Source organism: Meriones unguiculatus, chromosome 15 (genome assembly GCF_030254825.1).
Source record: "Meriones unguiculatus strain TT.TT164.6M chromosome 15, Bangor_MerUng_6.1, whole genome shotgun sequence".
Lineage (NCBI taxonomy): Eukaryota > Metazoa > Chordata > Mammalia > Rodentia > Muridae > Meriones > Meriones unguiculatus.
In genome coordinates, this window is record NC_083362.1 from 52,458,067 (window position 1) to 52,476,657 (window position 18,591).

Below are 18,591 nucleotides of genomic sequence, written 5' to 3' on the forward strand. Positions count from 1 at the left end.
TATAATCAGGTCTGTCACTCCCACCCACTCTGTCTCTCTGCTCTCTCTTGCGTTCTCTCTGCCTCTGTTTCTCTCCTGGGACCCCCACCCCCACCCCACTGTCTTTCTCTCGCTGCCTCTCTCTCTCTCTCCACCTCCATCCAATAAATATCTCTCAGATAGCATCTGTTGTGGCCTTTTTAGTACACCCTAAGAATAAGGAATCTTGAGTAAGAGAGAGCTGAGACTTCTCAGGAAGCACAAGCTCACTACAACCTCCAGATTCTATGGTCATCGCAGCTCCTCGGGGAATGGTCTGGGAGAGAGTTATTAACTGCAGTTTGTGATCTCCCTTGTACCTGGAACAGAGGCTTGATGAGCCTGGGGTCCCCACCATGGCTCTCACCCGAAGGAAAGCATGTGCGACCTCCATTTTTCATCTCTGTGGAGAACCCAAATCTTCCTTCTGCTGATGGACACCCGGAACCTGTCCCTCCTTCAAATGTCCAAAGGCGTTTTCTTTCTTTTTCATAATTAAAGTCTTTGCTCCTTTGATGGATGACGTGATCTCATCAAAGAAGTATGAGGAGCCAGGCAGAAACTTTCCTCTCAGACTTGAGATATTGGGCCCCATCCAGGCTAGATTGGAGGTGGTTTTGACAGTGCTCACCAATACATGTATTGTGGGAACCCCGGGGTCCCCAAGTCAATTTTAAAGTGATGTCCTGTCAGGACAGTTTTCAGAACAATACTAAGTTTATTTGCCATATATATATATATATATATATATATATATATATATATATGATTCTTTCACAAATGAGTACCGACATTTTCCCATATTAAGGCTTTGCAAAAGTATAAAACAATGCATCTTTTTTGTTGTCATTGTTTGGGGAAATATGGTGATTATTCACAGGCATAATATTTATTTGTTTGTTTGTTTATTTTGGTTTTTTTAGAGTCATGATTTCTCTGTGTAGCTGTCCTGGACTCACTTTGTAGACCAGGTTGGCCTCAAGCTCACAGAGATCCACCTGCCTCTGCCTCCCTGAGTGTTGGGATTACAGGCATGAGCCACCGCACCTGGCTTGACATAATATTTATTTAGCACATAAGTTTGCTGTCAGGAGATCATGGTGGCGCATGTCTTGAATTCCTCCACTCAGGGAGGCAGAGGCAGGTGGATCACTGTGAATTTGAGGCCAGCCTGGCCTACAAAGCAAGTACAGGACAGCCAAGTTTGCACAGGGGGTCACAACCAAGCATAACCTTCAAAGACACTCCTTACCTTGGCTTGACCCCTCCCCCAAGCTATACTTTATCTCCTACAGTTTTCAGTTCCTCCTCAGGCAGTACCCCCAGCTGAGGGCCACAGTTCAACATATGAACCTGAAGGGGAGGAAGAATGTTTCGTGTTCAATACATGACAATTTTCCTAGAGAATGCTTTTTTCCCTTGACAATTTCAAGCATGTATATACTATATTATGATCATATCCATTCTCATTACACTTTCTTAGCCCCTTTCCATTCCTGCTGAGGCCTTTCTTCCAAGCTGGGTCCCATCCTACATTCATTTTTGCTGTTTATGTGGTGTGTGTGTGTGTGTGTGTGTGTGTGTGTGTACAAGTGCATGGTTTTTGTGAAGGTAGCTACGTAGCTGTGTGCCAGTGATTTCAATGGCCATGCCAAACACTCAGAGCAGGTCCAGGGCTTTTGTGGTCTGGGGGTAAAGAGATGCTGTCCTTGAGAAGATGTGATCCTGAATGAAGAAGCCGCCTTCAGAGAGCTCCAGCATGGGTGAAGCTCACTGATACAGCCTCATCCATTGGAGCTGGCCAGCTGTGATGAAGATTAGAATGGGGAGAAAGCAGCACACACCCTTCTTTGTATGTTCCTATGGATCTCTTACAATTTGTAAAATTGAAGGTCGCATTTGTTCAGTGCTTAGAGCGCACAAACCAAAAAGTCCATCTTGAAATCGGCACATGGATGCCCATCATAATGAGAGAAGCAGGATTGCTTGTAATAATCCTGCTGTTCGTTCCCCACTTCATAGGTGATTGAAGGTTTGTTTTTCCTGGCAGGAGTGAGGGGCTCTAATATCCTGTGGGCACCAAGGATCCAGGCTGTTCCAAAGTTTCTAGGTGCAAGATGTCTCCAGACAACCCCACAGCTGACAGCTCCTGATCCAAGCAGTTTGTGTGGTGACTTATGCCATCCTAATAACAAGAAAAGTTGACAGTGGGTCTTAATAATCAGGAAATTTATACCCTGGTCTTGTCCTCACTCTCTGTGGGGTTGTAGACATATTGACTGACATGCTCTCTACAGTCTCGGGTTGTGAGAACTTTATCCTCATACAGTATCTGTATATTAGGCTGAGGAACCTTTAGCAAATGGACCTGGCTGGAGGAATATGTCAGTGATGGTGGTAGGGGGTGTATTGCATCATCTTTGCCTCTTTTCAGTCCTACTTCTCACCTCTGGTGGGCTACCATATGAGAGTCAGCAGCCAAGGTTTTCTCTCTCTGATCAGCATGCCTTCCTCCCCATGATAAATTATAATTTTCTGTAACTGTGAGCCCAAATGAACATTTCCTTCCCTGAGATGTTTCTATTAGGTCATTTGTCACAGATGAAGAAGTATGGGGTGGCTACAGTTTTTGCCTCCTGCCTATTCATTCACTTATGCCATATGATAGGATAGAATTTGCCCCAACCTCTTGCACAAACAGTTTCAAAGGATCCCTGAAGCAAACAACTGTGTTATACACGTTGAGGATCAAATAAGATACCTAGAAATATGATGTTGATTAAGTGGTGAGGGTTTTCAGCTTTAGATAAGCGAAGAGTATGACAAGCATTGGGTCTTGAATCAGTGGCCTATGCTCACAATTTCTCGAGGGGGGCATCAGAGACCTGGGCACAAATGATGCTCTTAGGACTTGGAAGATCCAACTCGTGCAAACAAGGGCATATAGAATTATCTGCCCTCCTGTCTCATTCTTTGTTTTCACATTGCTTCCTTTAAGCCTTTTTTTTTTTCTTTTTCAACACAGTGGAACTCCTGAATAGTCACTATCTGTGGAGAATGTGTACATGAGAGCCATGATGGTTTCACACATCCACACATAGTTTGCAATTTCTGGTAATGCTTCTTTAATCCCTGGAAAATTGCTTAAGCTCCCAATCCTCAGTTTCCCCATTTTTAAGGTAAGAATAATAAGGAAACTAAAATGACGTAATAAATTGAAAAGTACATGCAAAACAAACAAACAAACAAACAATACCAGCAGGGGCCTGGAGAGATGGCTCAGAGGTTAAGAACACAGGCTGTTCTTCCAAAGGTCCTGAGTTCAATTCCCAGCAACCAGATGGTGACTCATAACTACCTGTAATGAGATCTGGTGCCCTCTTCGGATGTGCAGGCAGAATGCTGTAAAAACAATAATAAATAAATCTTAAAAAAAAAAAACAAAAAACAATACCACTGGCAAGCAGTTGTATCATTTTGAAAGGATTTTGAGAGAAAAATTAGTCATAGTGTTTGCTAACAGTGGTTAGACTGACTTGGTAATTTGACCTGAACTCTACTACAGAAATTGAAATGGACAAGTGGAGGTTTATAACCAATGAACAGGATGGAGCCTGGTGTCAGCAGATGGAGAACTGCTAAGAGGAAACATCAAGGAGAAGGAGTTTCCAGCTAAGCTGCTTGTAAGATAAATGAGGAAGGTAGGCCAGGGTGGTCATGGCTGGAAGAGTCAGTAAACCGACCAAGCAGGCTTGTGGCTCAGTCTGGTTGTGCAAGAGCGCAGAGGGGAGTCCGACGGTCAAAGCCAGGCCGAGCCATCAGAAGACTGCTCACGGTTTGGTCTGGGAGATGGTCTGTGAGCACTTCAGTAGTTTTTAAAGGTACTGTTATTAACATCTTCAGTATGTCAACTGATAATATACTTCCAGGCTTTGGTACCATGGTGTCTACATGTTTGCTCATGACGGAGAAAGGCGTGCCCAGCTAGTGAGGAAAGAAAGTGGGAATTGACCTCAAGTCTATTTGCCCCCAGATCTTAAGCCTTTGCATATGCCAGTGGCTTTTTAAAGATGTCATCTTTTCAGGTGTGCAGCTCCTGCCTTCTTTAAATCATCCACTTCTCACAGTAGGCACAAGGTCTTCAAAAACAGACCCGCACGCCTTACCACCCACATAGTCTGTCCAGCCTCTGCTGTCCCTGGTGATCATTGTCCGTAAAAGGAATTCTAGTAAGTTGGGGTGGTGGGTTCATCAATTGCTTTCTTGGTCTTTTTTTTTTTTTTTTTTTTTTTGTAAAGTCTTGGCATTTAACCAATCAAAAGGGGCTCTCTCAGTATAGGTTCACTAATCTGTGTAAGGACACGTTGTACAACAGTGACAGATGTTGCTCAAAACAGCATCAAGATCTAGGTTTGGCAGGACATGCCTGTAGTCCCAGATACCTGAGAGGCTGAGGTGGGAGGATCATGATTTTTGAGGCAAAGTAGGAAAAATAAAAGAGGCTATTCGCATTCACTTGAATTAGAGGAACTCTCTCTCTTTTTTTTTCCTTCCCACAACATCCCTGGAGACAGCACATACATGAGCATAACAGAGAATAACGATAGCAAACCAAAAGAGTGATGGCTCTATTTATTGAGCCTCTACTATCTGGAGCATCAACAGGTGGAGTTGCATTTATTCCTCACGAGAACATGAAAGTGCAGAATCGAGCCTAGGGAGAACACAGAGCTCGCTCAAGCTCACAGGTCACAAGGTGGACAGACTGAAGCCAGCTTTGTGGGCTCAGCATTAAACTTTAAGAACTAAAAGGCAGTTTTCTGTATGGTTCAGTTCTAGACTAAAATAGGATGAGGTTTCAAGTTATCGAAACTGTTTTCCACGACATGACCCATACCTTTTCTTTATTTTTTGATAAAAACAAACACAAAGACGCCGGCTTGTGTGTCGTTGGTCACCTAACACAGAGGGATGACACAGTGCATTAGCTAAGCTGCAGCAAACCGTAGATTTTCTGCATATTTGATATTGGTAAGAGCCAGTGTCTTGATATGTGTGCTCCCTATTTCCAATTTACCCCGTATGTTCTTTTAGCGGGAAATAATATTCTTCGGGAACCTGATTGACAGACAGTTGTGAGCTGTCTTGTGGGTGCTGGGAATTGATCCCAGGTCCTCTGAAAGAGCAGCTACTGCTCTTAACCACTGAGCCATCTCTCCAGCCCTGAAGGAATAATCTGGATAAGGAAACTGTGAATTTAGGCAGCTTTGGCCATACCACCTCATGGGCAAAACTCAGTGTTTTTAGTATACTCACAGACGGGCTCATCACCACCCTGTGAAGCTGTTGTCTAGCCATTACACCCCTATGTAGCCATGCCCTTGGCCCTAAGCAGCCACGGGTGTATTCATTGTCACTATAGTTTTGTCTGCCCTGGGTCTTTCACATAACTGCATGCACTAGTGTGTGGTCTGTGTGGTCTATCGTCGATGTGACTGGCTTCTTTAACCTTATACACCGACATAGCACAGATCAGTGCCTCGTTCCTTTTCACGGCCAGATATCACGCTGTTGTATTGACAGATCACCCTGCTTTTGTCCAGCAATCCATTGACATCTGGACACTGGACCATGTCCATCTTTTAGGCGCCATGTAGAGTGTTGCTATGAACATTCATATATAGGATTCTGTTTGAACATTGATTTTCAGTTCCTTTGATTGCTTACCCATGGGTGGAACTGCTGGATCATACGGCAACTCTTTAAGTCTTTTTGAGGAACTGCCAAGTCATTTCCTACAGAAGAGGCGTCATTTTATATTCCCACCAAAGTTTTTTTTTTTTTTTCACATCCTCACAAACACTGGTTGCTTCCTGTTGGGTGGGATTTAATTAAAATTAAATCTTAAATCAATTTAAAAATATTATTGTATCCATCAGAATAAACATTAAGTACCATCCTACCTTGGGCTTAATTTGAATTTTTCTAATCACTAGTTGTGTTGAGATCCCCCCCCCATTTGTTTGCTGTTTATTTATATGTCTTCTTTGGAAAACATGCATTTAAATACTTGCCCATTTTTAATTGTTTTTTTTTGTTGCAATTGTCTAGCTGAAAAGTTATTTTTATATATTCTAGATTCTAAAACCTTAACAGACCAATGATTTTTAAGACATTCTTCACATCCTGTGAGTTGTCATTTTTTTGTTAAGCTTTTGTTGACACATAAAATATTCCTTTATAAAATTCAACTTATTAATATTTAGCTGCATCATCTTAAATTTTTAAAATTTAATTTAGGCTCCCTCCTTTTACCAGGTGGGTTCCAGGGATTGAACTCAGGTCTTCAGGCTTAGCAGCAAGCACTTCCACCTGCTGAGTCATCACATCAGCCCATATGCCGTGTGGTTTTAACGCTTTATTTTAAAAAAATCATCGTTTCATAAAAGGTCATAAACATGTATTCATTTGATTTCTCTTAAAAGGTCTTACAGCTTGACTTCCGACACTCAGGTCTATGTAACATTCTGAATAAACTATAGATGAGGAAGGATCCAGTCTTTGTGTTCGTGTTGGGGGGTGTGAATGCATACACACATCAAGTTGTCTCGATACCATTAAAAGGCTGTCATTTCCCCATAAACGGTCTTCTCATTTTGCCAACACCCAGCAGATAGGCAAAGGAGCTTCTTTCTAGCCCACTATTTTGTGTATCCACAGTCTGTCCTCACTGACTGTAGCACTGCACTGTGTTGGTTCTACTGCATTGTAGTCAGTTTGAAAATAGTGAAATACGAATGTTCCTACTTTTGCCCTGGCTTTTCTGGGTCCCTTGAAATTCTATATAGACTTTAGAATTAGCTTGTCAGTTTCCACGAAGAAGTCAGTGGGCACAAGAGTATCATTTCCTGCTTCTATAAATGTGGAAGACATAGCGCTCTCAGAGGGCTGTTCTCTTGGAATGAGACATACTCAACAGCAAATACGAATATCTTACTCTGTGCAATTGAATCTTGAGAACAGTTCACAATGGCGTCCAAATAAACATGACCTTGGGGGGGGTGGCTGACAGGACAGAGGGTGCCTGCATTTCTTCTTTTGTGCTTGTACGGTAAATTGAAGATAACAAAATGTGGTCACTGTTTTTTTCTCGTATCTTTATCATAATGTCCCTGACACTTAGAGAGGCATGAATTTGTTATCACTTGTAGTTTTCAATAAGTAGTTTAGACACAGAGATGATTTTTTTTTTTTAAAAAAAAGGGTGACTTGTTTAGAGAGACAAAGCAAAAAGTAAAGCATCTGTGCTGGTCTGCCTACAGGAAAAACTGTTAGTGCTAGGACTGTGGACGTCTTAAAGAAACAGAGGCAGGATAATCATCAGGCTGTTTAACTCTTTGTACTTTTCCTACTCAGGTTGATCAACTAGGCTTCTCCTTTGGAAAATTCTGCTTAAACCCCTCTTCATACATCATTCTTCCCTTCTAAAAATGTCTGTGTGTGTGTGTGTGTGTGTGTGTGTGTGTATGTGTGTGTGTCTGAGGTATGTGCATGAGCATGTTTGTGTGACAGTGAGCGTAGGTATGTGCAGAAGTCAGAAGACAACTTTGTTGTGGAGAGAGAAAGAGGAACAGAGTGAGAGAGAGTTATATGTAGATGTCCATCATCTGAAGACGAATGAGAATGTTAAAACATTTACTCAACGGGATTCTCTTCACCTTTTCAGTGAAATGCAATCATGACTTCTTTGGGTAATATTACACCGAGTGAAGTAGCCAGGGCCAAAAAGATAAACACCACATAGGTATTTGCCTTCCCCTTTGTTTGAAGAGCCTCTTGTTCACCGCTGCTCAAGCGAGGCTGTGTGGCCAGTGAACTTTCAGGGATCCTCCAGCCCCTGTCTCCCGTCTTACTGTAGACACGCTGAGATTACGAATGTCCACTACCGTTTCTGGCTTTATGTGTGTTCTGGGGGCCAGAACTCTGCTCCTCAAACTTCTGTAGCAAGTGCTTCATTCACTGAGCATCTTCCCAGCCCCACAAACATCTTTCATTGAGGGCTTTCCTCAATGATAAGATACCAGCTACCCCATCCCTCCAGCAATCCCTTGTCTTCAGTGGGGTGGCCGTAGGCAGGCCACATTTTCTCCTTTCTCTGGGTTCTAAGTCCTGTCTCCTGCAGACTCACAGATCTCCAAGGTCTGAGCCTTCCAATAAGCACTGATTCCTGACTGGAAGGAAGGAGGTGGGCATTCAAAACATCTTTCAGGGTTGAGAGAGTTTCCTAAGATAACACTAATAGAGTTTAGATATTAAAGATAAGCCAGAGCCACTTAGTGCCAGAAACACAAGTTGTATATTTATTGCATGTGTTTGGGAGGTTATAACAAGTAAAATGAGGCTTAGTACGAATCGATGACCCGTCTCAGAGAGCCGACTTTGGCATCCATGGCACCCCAGTCGTGGTAGCGCCTGTAGTCTCCGGGCCTCAGCAGGTACTGCCGGCCCCGGTAGTTGGGCATCTCATAGAGGACCCAGCAGCCCTCCAGCACGTGCATGGAGTAGATCTCATTGAGGCGGAAGCGATCGTGGATGCAGGAGCAGTCTTCGATGAGCTCAGACACAAGGCCCCGGTAGTCACCTCTCTCATACAACCTTATCCTGTGAGAGCTGGTCTGTTGTGGTGGAAAACAAGAGAGGAAAAGCACTGGCTTAACGTGCTGGATGTCACAGCTTGCTTGCCCCCTCACCAAACACGGCTTTCAGGCAAATCTGTCAAGCAGGCTTCTTCCTTAATCCGACTCCTTGCACTGTTGTTCTAACAAATTAGGAAATGCACTAACATAAAGCTGACCTGACCAGTGAACTGGAGCTCTTGTGAAGGATACTAACACCCAAAGGCTGGGAGTGAAAGCATTTACGGCCCGTGTAACCAAATCCTACCAAGCTTGCTTTGAAGCCGCCTTTTATACGTGAGATGTGCAATGATTCGGATTTACTTGGGGTCCACACGCATTTCTTATTCTTTCCTTTTCTTTTCCTTTCTTTCTTTTCTTTTTTTTTTTTTTAAAAGACAGCTGTTGTCGACTGTGCTCATGAAATTCTAATTACCCGTCTTGTAAGAAACTAGGCAGTGACGACTCCTGAAAAATGCAAAGCCCCACAAGGTGAGAGCCACCTTTTAGGCTCTAGGTAAGTGTGAGAGCATACAGTAAAGAAAAATCTCAGAACACACTAGCTCTAACCAAGTTTAACTAATTGATTTTCAAATGTGCTTACATATTCTAAGATCAACAGATAATTTGTGTGTACTTATTAGGCATAGCATACTGTTTTAGAGTAAGCACTATGATTAGATCTAGCTAATTAATGTATATTTACCCCTCATAATTATTGTCTTTGTTGTGCAAATACACAGAACCTACTCCTTCAGCATTTTTACTGTGTGTTTAGGATGTATTTGTGTTCAGTTTATGTGTGTGAGTGTTTGCCTGTATGTTCAACTACATGTGTCGTGCTGGGAGCTCATGGAACATGAGACTCCCTAGAACCGGAGTTACGGACAGTTAGGAGCCACTTGTGGGCTCTGGGAACTGAACCCGGGTCCTCCAGAAGGGTAGCCAGTGCTCTTAACCACTGAGCCATCTTTCCAGCCTCGTCTTTTAACATTTTTAAATGCCTCTAAAACGTGACAGGAGCGGTCATCGCTGGGCTGTACAATATAGGTCTCTAGAATGTAAATTCTTCCTCTCCAGCTGTGATTTTTCTTTTTCTGACCATCGCTCTCTAGCCCCCTGCTCTATCACTCTAGCCTCACGTACCCACCATCCTCTTCCCCACTGTCTTTATCCCTGGTGCTGAAGACAGAACTCAGGGCTGCATGGTAGGCAAGCACACTACCACTGCTAAACCCACAAACCCTGGTCTCCTCTCCCTCCACAAACCTGCCGCTTTAGATTCCTCATATGTGTGAGAACATGTGGCCTCTATCAGTTCATGCCTGGCTCAGCTCTTTTAGCACAGTGCCCTTCAGGCTTATCCAGGACATGACAAATGACAGGATGTCCTTCTTTTAGGCCTGAAGGACATGTGATTATTGATTATTATTGATTATTCAGCCAAGTTTAACTTTAAAGGTCATGCTGTCCTAGGTTTTGTGTCCTAAAACACTGATGCCCTTAAATAAGAAATATTATATATATATATATATATTTTATTTCTGTCCATATGTGTATATATACTCATTCTATTTAGGTCTGAGAGTTGGATCTTGATATACTTACAGGGAGCCCTTGTCAAGTGTTTCTGTCCTTTCTGAGACTACTAGACCAGGCGCGGGAACAAGCTGGCAAGCAGAACGCCCAGTGTTCTCACATCAGCCAGGCTGAAGCAGTACTCACGTATGGAATGGAGCGGCAGGAGCGGATGGAGTCGCTGAAGCCCATCCACTGCTGGTAGTCGGGGTAGTCCCCGCGACGCAGGAAGTACTGGTAGCCCTGGTAGTTGGGGCGCTCGTAGAGCATCCAGCAGCCGCTGTCCACGCGGATGGAGTTGCAGCGGCTGAAGTAGGTCTGCAGGTTGGGGCAGTCAGTGCTGCACTCATAGCAGCGGCCCTGGAAGCCACGGTCCTCGTAGAAGGTGATCTGTGAAGGAAGAGGGGGTGGACAGCACATGGTCAACCGGAAGACACATCCCCACATAGAGGAGACGCTCCACAGACCCGGAAGGTTCTCCCTTGGCTCACCTTTCCCATCGTTGTTGGCAGCAGGTGGTCAGTGTTGAGTGTGATGGGGACAGGAGTAGCAGCGGATGCATATATAGCAGGATGGCTGCTGTGTTGGCAAGATGAACACAAAAGGGACCTGGGGGTAATGTGTAAGGGGATTTCTGTGTTCTCTCGCTTTTTCATTTGGGATCATGGGGTAGGGGGCTCTCATTCTCTCTGGCATTTTCGAGTTGTCCTCACTGGCTCCAGTGAAAGGAATTCAAGTCAGCAGTGCCATTATGACCTTGGAGACAAAGGGCGCGCTTCTCATCCTATGCAGCGCTCTAGAAATGCGTTATGTACCCAGCATTGTGCGATGTTTGCCTATAGAAACTGCTGAGGTGCAGGGTGGCGCTTCCGCTTGTGGGGAGCTCATGAGACTCACACGGGGTCCAGAAGCACTCTCGGGCGCCAAGAGGCAGCAAAACAAAGACACCAAACAAGTTCTCTAATTGAAAAATAGTTACATATGCATACTATGGGGTTGAGCTCTTAAAACTTGCACGTTTAAGACAAAAAGATTAGAACTGCGTATAGACTAAAACGTCAACCGTGGTCATCAATGAATGAATGGTATGTTTACATATAGGTCCTCATTTTATTTCTTCCTTTTGACTTTAAAGTTTCTTTAATTTTCTACTATAAATGTATATTGCAAAAATCAGTGGATAAAAGGAGTAAAATAAAATTTAGATGTGTGATTTTTTTTTTTTAGTTAATGGTTAAAGCATGTGTGTGTGTGTTTTGAGATGATGAGAACAAACACTTCTTAGTCTAAAATTAATAGATCTCCCAAGACTCTGAGGCACACTGATCAGGAAAAGTCATAGGACTTTTTCATTCTTCCTGCCACCCTTTCTTCCAGGATTTACTTTTTGTTCTTAAAGGTAGTGCCATGGGGCTGGAGAGATGGCTCAGAGGTTAAGAGTGCTGGCTGTTCTTCCAAAGGTTCTGAGTTCAATTCCGAGCCACCAAATGGTGGCTCATGACCATCTATAATGAGACCTGGTGCCCTCTTCTGGAGTGCAGGTGTACATGCAGGTAGAATGCTGTATACATAATAAGTAAACAAATCTTTAAAAGCAGTGCTATGCTTTGTCTCTGTTTTCCCCTTGCCAGACTGTCAATCTCCCTGAGCCAGGATGACTGCCATAAGAACTTTATTCTTTGCTGCCAACTGGCTTGGAGTTCTTCTCGACTGCAGGGATGGAGGGTCATTAAACCGTAGATTATCTTCTGTCATCCCATCCCATCCCATGCATATTTTAGGAAGGAAAGTCATGCCCACAAGGGGACTCTAAAAGGACACCCAACTGGAGTTAGCAATACAGGCTGAATAACTGCATGAAAATCCCCAGGTATCACTTACATGGCACGGATGGTGAAAGAGCAGACAGAAAGAACGGTCTTCTCATAGTGAGACTGTGCAGGAGCAACCTGAGCCAAGTCCTCAGCAGCTGGAGCATTGGCAAGGACTACAGGCTACTCAGAGCCTCCTCTGCCTCCATCCTAGTGTTCCAAGTGTCTTGGTGAACTTCAAGTACAACTGTGATCAAGCCCCATGTGGAAAGGCCCAAACTGACCTCCCCAGCCACAACCCCGCACGGGGGTATCTCACTATTTTCAGTAGAGGTCAACAAACTCACCTGACTTTGCATGTGTCACTAAGACTATCCTGCAGAAAGATGGCTGGCCCAGTCCTTTAGAAAGGAGAGGTACAGCCGGGCATGGCAGCACATGCCTGTAATTCCAGCACTCAGGGAGGCAGAGGCAGGTGGATCTCTGTGAATTTGAGGCCAGCCTGGTCTACAGAGTGAGTCCAGGACTGCCAAGGCTACACAGGGAGAGGCTATCTCAAAAAACAAAAAGAAAAACAAAAAAGGAAAGAAAGAAAGAGAAAGAAAGAAGAGTTATGTGTTCTGACATTCACCTGATGCAGTTGTTTTGCTAATTGGTTAAGCCATGTACCTTTTTGACATCTTGGAAAGGCCTGAAAAGAGCAGCACATTTTCTTTTCCTGCTGGTCATCATGTTCTACCCAGAAAAAGCCGGCATCCGTTTATTTCTCTTTTCAAACTTTATTGAAATGGGATGAATTTACATTTAGTATGCTAATGAGAAATTAATTTTATTTGGGGTTTAAAACTTCGGAAAACTGCCTCCTTCTCCAGCATTCTATGTAATACTTAATGCTACAAATTTGCCAAAATATGTATCAAAGCCAGACTGTCTGATCTTACCCAGAAATAGTGAACCTACTCAGTATGTTCCAGCAGTTTTCAGGCATACAATGGAGTAGCATAGGATATACACCTTTTGCTAAAATGTAGTGTGTGCAATATGCTTCTAAAAGAAGAAAGCTCGATGGCAAATGTGATAATCAGCGCTGTTTGCATCAATAGCTAACGGCAGAGAGTGCGCTGGTGACCACGGCAGCGTTAAGGCAATGCTTCCTGTCTGCTCCCAGAAGCTCTGGTTATGCATTCCTGGTGCGAGAGTCCACGTTTCTAAGTGACCTGCAGAATGAAAAGAAGGGTTTGGTACCAAGGACAGACACATACACTAGGTTTCTATAGGTAGGGAGTTATGGTCAAGTATCAGATACCAACAGAGATGGATTAGATAAATGCAGACGTAAAAGAATTTCCATGAAACAGTTCTGCAATATCTGAAAATGACTTGTTTTTCTCAATTGAATACAGTGTGTAATCTCATGTTGTGTCCTTAAAGAGGCATTATTCCTGCAAGTGAAAAAAAATGCTACTTGGGTGATAGATTAGATATAAGTAACAATGCTATAGATTCTGGAGTTAATTAAGAAGATGACTTTGCATTTAGGAGCTACAAAGTAAAATATACAGGGTGAGTTGATCGGGTGTATAGTTAATAGCTCAGGAAAGGTTCTTTATCAATATCTATATATACAAACAAAAAGACAGAAGGGAAAAGAGACAAAGAGAAAGACATAATGCTAGTGGGACAAACAGCAACAGTAGATGACTAATCTCTGTTGTTCATGTGAGGACAACATTTCCTTAAGCTTGGAATTATTTCCAAACTAAATTTAAAAATCATAAAAGTCAAACTTCTTTGGACCAGCACTACCCAACATAAAGCATCTTTCAGCTCTGTACTGTAGCATATCATTTTAGCTTTTGCATATATTACTTTGAAGTTAAGTCTGGCCTCCTTCCATGATACTGTAGATTCTCTGGGACTTGGAAAGGAGGGGGCAGTTATCTTTCTGTTTGCTATAGTCTTGGTGATTCTCTGAGCCTCATACATACGGTAACTCACCTAGTCTTGAAATAACCCTGTGAGGTACATGATGCATTCTCTTTTATAGAAGATAAAATGAAGCGCACAGTGACTAGCTTTCCTGGTGAATATTGCTCATATCTATTTCGATTAAAACAAGCTACCAGTGATATAAAAAGGAAATTTAAATGTTTGCCAGAATAGCTGGGAGTTTTCAAAACAGTTTTTGCCTTTCTCTTAGTTTATGAGGAAACTCAGTGGCTGGAAATAAAAAGAAAACTATGAAGAAAGAATTGTTTTACATCAAGGTTTAAAAAATAGGGTTTTTTTTTTTTGTTTTCCATTTGAAAGTTAGACGTTACATCCATAAACCATAAAGTAAAAATGAAGAATCCAAAATATGTAAGATTAAAAAAAAAAACAGCTCAAACAACAAACTATAAAAGCATACTTTCAGGCTGAAGAGACGGCTCAGAGGTTAAGAGCACTGGCTACTCTTCCAGAGGTCCTGGGTTCAATTCCCAGCAACCACATGGTGTCTCACAACCATCTATATTGAGATCTGGTGCCCTCTTCTGGTGTGCAGGTGCTCATGCAGATATGTATGTGGTGGCACACGCCTTTAATCCCAGCACTAGGACACAGAGGCAGGTGGATCTCTATGAGTTTGAGGCCAGCCTGGTCTACAAAGCAAGTCCAGGATAGCCAGAGCTTGATGCACAAAGAAATCCTGTCGGGGGTGGAGGGAGACACCTAAATTATATATTAAGTGGAAATATTTAGAGTTATGTTCTCATCACACAAGCTCATACGTGAGCCTCGGGGGGGGGGGAGTCTATGAACCAGTTCTCGAGATCTGTCTTTGTGTAATTCCTTTGTCCAGACAGTCAGGGTGTCTGTGGGCAGTGTGTGTGTATACGTGTTCATGTGTGCTCTTTCTAGGATTCTTTCCACTTTTTGTTTTTGTTTTATTTTGCTTTCCACACTCTTTTTTGTTTTATTTTGCTTTCCACACTCTTTTTCCTACTCTTTCCACACTCTTTTCTATTTTTTTAAAAGATTTTATTTCTTTATTTTATGCAGATGAGTGCTCTATCTGCATGTATACCTGCAGGCCAGAAGAGGGCACCAGATCTCACCATAGATGGCTGTGAGCCCCCATGTGGTTTGTGGAAATTCAACTCAGGACCTCTGGAAGCGCAGACAGTGCTGTTAACCTCTGAGCCATCTCTCCAGCCCTCCACACTCTTTTCAAAGCTGATATTATCTTACTTTCTACACTTCTTCAGGATCAAGGATGTGGCTGGAGAAACATCTGTGCAGTGACATCTCATTAGAGCAAGTGTCTTCGAAAGAAGATCCAACAGGGGCTGTTTCCTCAGCTTTTTCTGCTTTTAGGATAGTGTTAAGGTTTGATATAGCCAAACAAAAAAGTGTTTGTGTGTATGTAATGTGTATGTGTGTGTGCATGTGTATACATGTGTGTGCAGTGTGTCTATGTAGTGTGTATGTGTGTATTGTATGTGTATGTTTGCTGGTATGTGTGTGTATGTGGGTGGTGTTGTTTGTATTTCTAATCAATCAATCATTTTACCGCTGGAGCCTGAATAACTCCCAAGCACCATATGGTTCAGTTGATTTGAAGAATCACGTTTAAACATGCATGACACAGCAATCAAATGGACGGAAACTTCATTTTGGGTTCCAACTGCAGACCCGAGTTTGCTACTCAGCTCACCCCGGACACCCAGCTGTTCCTCCAGACCTTTCCCATCTCAGCTTCCATCCCGTTGACCAAACTGGTCTCTCTGACTTCTGTTTTTACTTTCACCCTGTACATAACGTGTGAGAACCAGAGCTGCAGCAATTATGACACGTCGGCAACAGCAGCAACACAGTTTTCCTTCTCTCCTTCCAGCCCCATCCGTCTCTGACCTGTCTTTAAATTCGTGTGCGTAACAGTGGAGGAGTGGGTGGGCAGGGAAGAAGAAAGGGCAGGAGTTGAGGCGATGCCATGAAAGGAAGGACAAAATTCTCCTTTGTGGTAGAATTCTCATCCGGAACAATTTTAGGTACAAAACTAAAGTAAAGCACCCTCTTTGAATAAACTGAAACAAACAGCTGATTCACTCGTGAAGGGCAATTGTCAAGTGTTGAAAGCTGATCAAGACTAACGTTTACTCAGGCTTTACCATGTACAGAGCCTCACTTTAACCACTCACCCATAATCCCGATTAATCGGTGACTTTAAGACGTGGGTACCACCAGGCCCAGTGGTGGTGGCGCACGCCTTTGATCCCCGCACTCCGGAGGCAGAGCCAGGTGGATTTTTGAGGCTTCGAGGCCAGCCTGGTCTACAGAATGGGTTCCAGGACAGCCAAGGCTACACAGAGAAACCCTGTCTCAAACACCTCCTCCCCCCCAACACAGACACTGTCCCCCCAAAAGAGTATCATTACTCATTTCATCTAATTTTTTTGGAGGAGAAACCCGTTCAAAACCATACAGCTGATAAGCAATGGGCTCTGTTGTCACACCCAGAACCACGAACTCCAAATACTCAACTTTCAGCACAGTGTAGGCAGTCATCCCACGGCATCCATGTTTATACACTTACCTTGTTCTTGGGCTGTGTGAAGGAACGCCTTTCCCGGCCGGGGTTTCCATTCTGTGCCGTTGCTCTCTTAGTCATCGCTCCTCTCTTCAGCTTGACGCCTGCAGACACGGGCAGAACCACATCTGGGTTAAAACTGAAAACCACTGTGCCCTCCTCAGTGTCAGAGCTGGCCCGCCAACCCCCTAAGCCTTTCTGATTAGGGCAATGTGGCGGGGCGGGCACATCAAGCTATGAAGGATCCTGATTTGATTTGATTTTTTTAATCTCACCAGATGGACACCAAATCAGTGTCATCGCTTAACCTCACTGTGTGGGCCCGGCTCCGAGTGAACGCTCTCTGCGGCGGGAAGAAAGCGGGCTTACTCTGTCTGCGGTTGCACTCTGCTGCCTTGGGTGCTGTCAGCATGGCAAAGGGGTGCAGGGAGCGGCGGGGCAGCAGGGCCTGGGAGACCTACGAGAAGAAAGTTGTGTTGTACCGCGGTGGGGCCTCGTGCGGGGAGCACCCGCTCCTCACAGCCCCTGGCTTGTCTCGCCAACCCCGAGTCCTGCTGAACGGTGGCACCGGAAGGAGGGCGAACGGGGTCTTCATTGTCAGTCTTTGCTCTGTGTTTGTTTCCCGGTTTGCACAGGGCGCTCCTCACAGTCCCCTCTCCTGCCACAGCCACTTTCTCTGCTCTGTCCTAGACTCCTGCCTTTCCTTTGCTGTGGAGCTCAAGTACTCCCTTGTCTGAGTGATAAACTTGCCCTGACATGCTCTTTTCACCTGCTCCCTCCTGCCCCACAAAGTGATGCACAGTGTAGGCCAGGCATTTCCCCTTATGCAACCGGCATGTATTTAACCCGCTCTTAACTTTATTAATAATATTTCTATTAATTTTTTAAATTAAAAATATAATTATATCACTTTCCCCATTCTCTCTCATTCTCTCTAACTCCTCCCATGTCCTTCCCTCTCTAATTGATGACCTCATTATTATTATTATCACAGGAATATAAATGCATAGTCAGGAATGGTGGTGCACATCTCTAGTCCCAGATCTTAGAGGCAGAGGCATGTAGACCTCTGAGTTTGAGGCCAGCCTGGTCTACAAAGCAAGTTTCAGGACAGCCAGAGCTACACAGAGAAACCCTGTCTCAAAATTTTATAAAAATAAAAATAAATGCACTGACTGTTCTTCCAAAGGTCCTGAGTTCAATTCCCAGCAACCACATGGTGGGTCATAACCATCTATAATGAGATCTGGTGCCCTCTTCCGGCCTGCAGGCAGAACACTGTATAAATAATAACTAAATCTTAAAAGAAAAAAAAATGCTTGTCTACCATGTAAAGTCCCTGAATTCACTCCCAGCATTAAAAAGAAGAAGAAGAAAAAGAAGAAGAAGAAGAGGAGGAGGAGGAGGAGGAGGAGGAGGAGGAGGAGGAGGAGGAGGAAGAGGAGGAGGAGGAGGAGGAGGAGGAGGAGGAAGAGGAGGAGGAGAAGGAGGAGGAGGAGGAGGAGGAAGAGGAGGAGGAGGAGGAGGAGGAGGAGGAGGAAGAAGAAGAAGAAGAAGAAGAAATTAAAGTGAAACAAAAAGATCACCTTGGCTTCTGAGTGAGGAATACGCAGGAAGGTGGAAACTTAATTTTAGAGCCTTAGAGTGTGTCCAACTGCCCCTCCCCCAAAGTTTGTGGTGTTTTTTTGTTTGTTTTGTTTTTCTTTGTTTTGTTTTGTTTGTTTTCTAAGACAGGGTTTCTCTGTGTAGCCTTGACTGTCCTGGACTCCCTTTGTAGACCAGGCTGGCCTCAAACTCACAGAGATCCTCCTGCCTCTGCCCCTCTGAGTGCTGGGATCACAGGCGTGCGTCACCACATCTGGCTCCCTCAAAGTTTTCAAGAACTACTTGAAAGCTACAGTCTTAGTCAAGGCATGAGTAATTAGCAGCACGGATGTCA

The 18,591-nt window shown here is 43.9% G+C and overlaps 2 protein-coding genes across 4 annotated transcripts in view; both read right to left on the reverse strand.

The window, feature by feature from the left end:
* Positions 1-8,398: 8,398 nt before the first annotated feature.
* On the reverse strand, positions 8,399-10,807 carry LOC110563113 (gamma-crystallin A). 2 transcript variants are annotated; one of them, XM_021660082.2, is made up of 3 exons: positions 10,763-10,807; positions 10,419-10,661; positions 8,399-8,693 (listed from the first exon to the last, which is right to left on the reverse strand). In XM_021660082.2, exons 1-3 carry the CDS (start codon positions 10,769-10,771, stop codon positions 8,421-8,423), a joined length of 525 nt encoding a protein of 174 aa, XP_021515757.2. In that variant the 5' UTR covers positions 10,772-10,807; the 3' UTR covers positions 8,399-8,420. The 2 variants fall into 2 exon arrangements, with proteins under 2 accessions (XP_021515757.2, XP_060223851.1); XM_060367868.1 differs by having other exon boundaries at positions 10,419-10,763.
* A 2,031-nt stretch (positions 10,808-12,838) lies between these two features.
* Positions 12,839-18,591, reverse strand: part of C15H2orf80 (chromosome 15 C2orf80 homolog) — a 34,629-nt gene continuing 28,876 nt past the window's right edge. For both annotated transcript variants that reach the window (XM_021660071.2, XM_021660070.2), the window contains exons 7-9: positions 17,022-17,109; positions 16,659-16,756; positions 12,839-13,299 (exon numbers count right to left, since the gene is read on the reverse strand). In XM_021660071.2, coding sequence (XP_021515746.2) covers positions 13,291-13,299; positions 16,659-16,756; positions 17,022-17,109 — 195 coding nt within the window. In that variant the 3' untranslated portion in view covers positions 12,839-13,290. The remainder of the gene's footprint in view (positions 13,300-16,658; positions 16,757-17,021; positions 17,110-18,591) is intronic.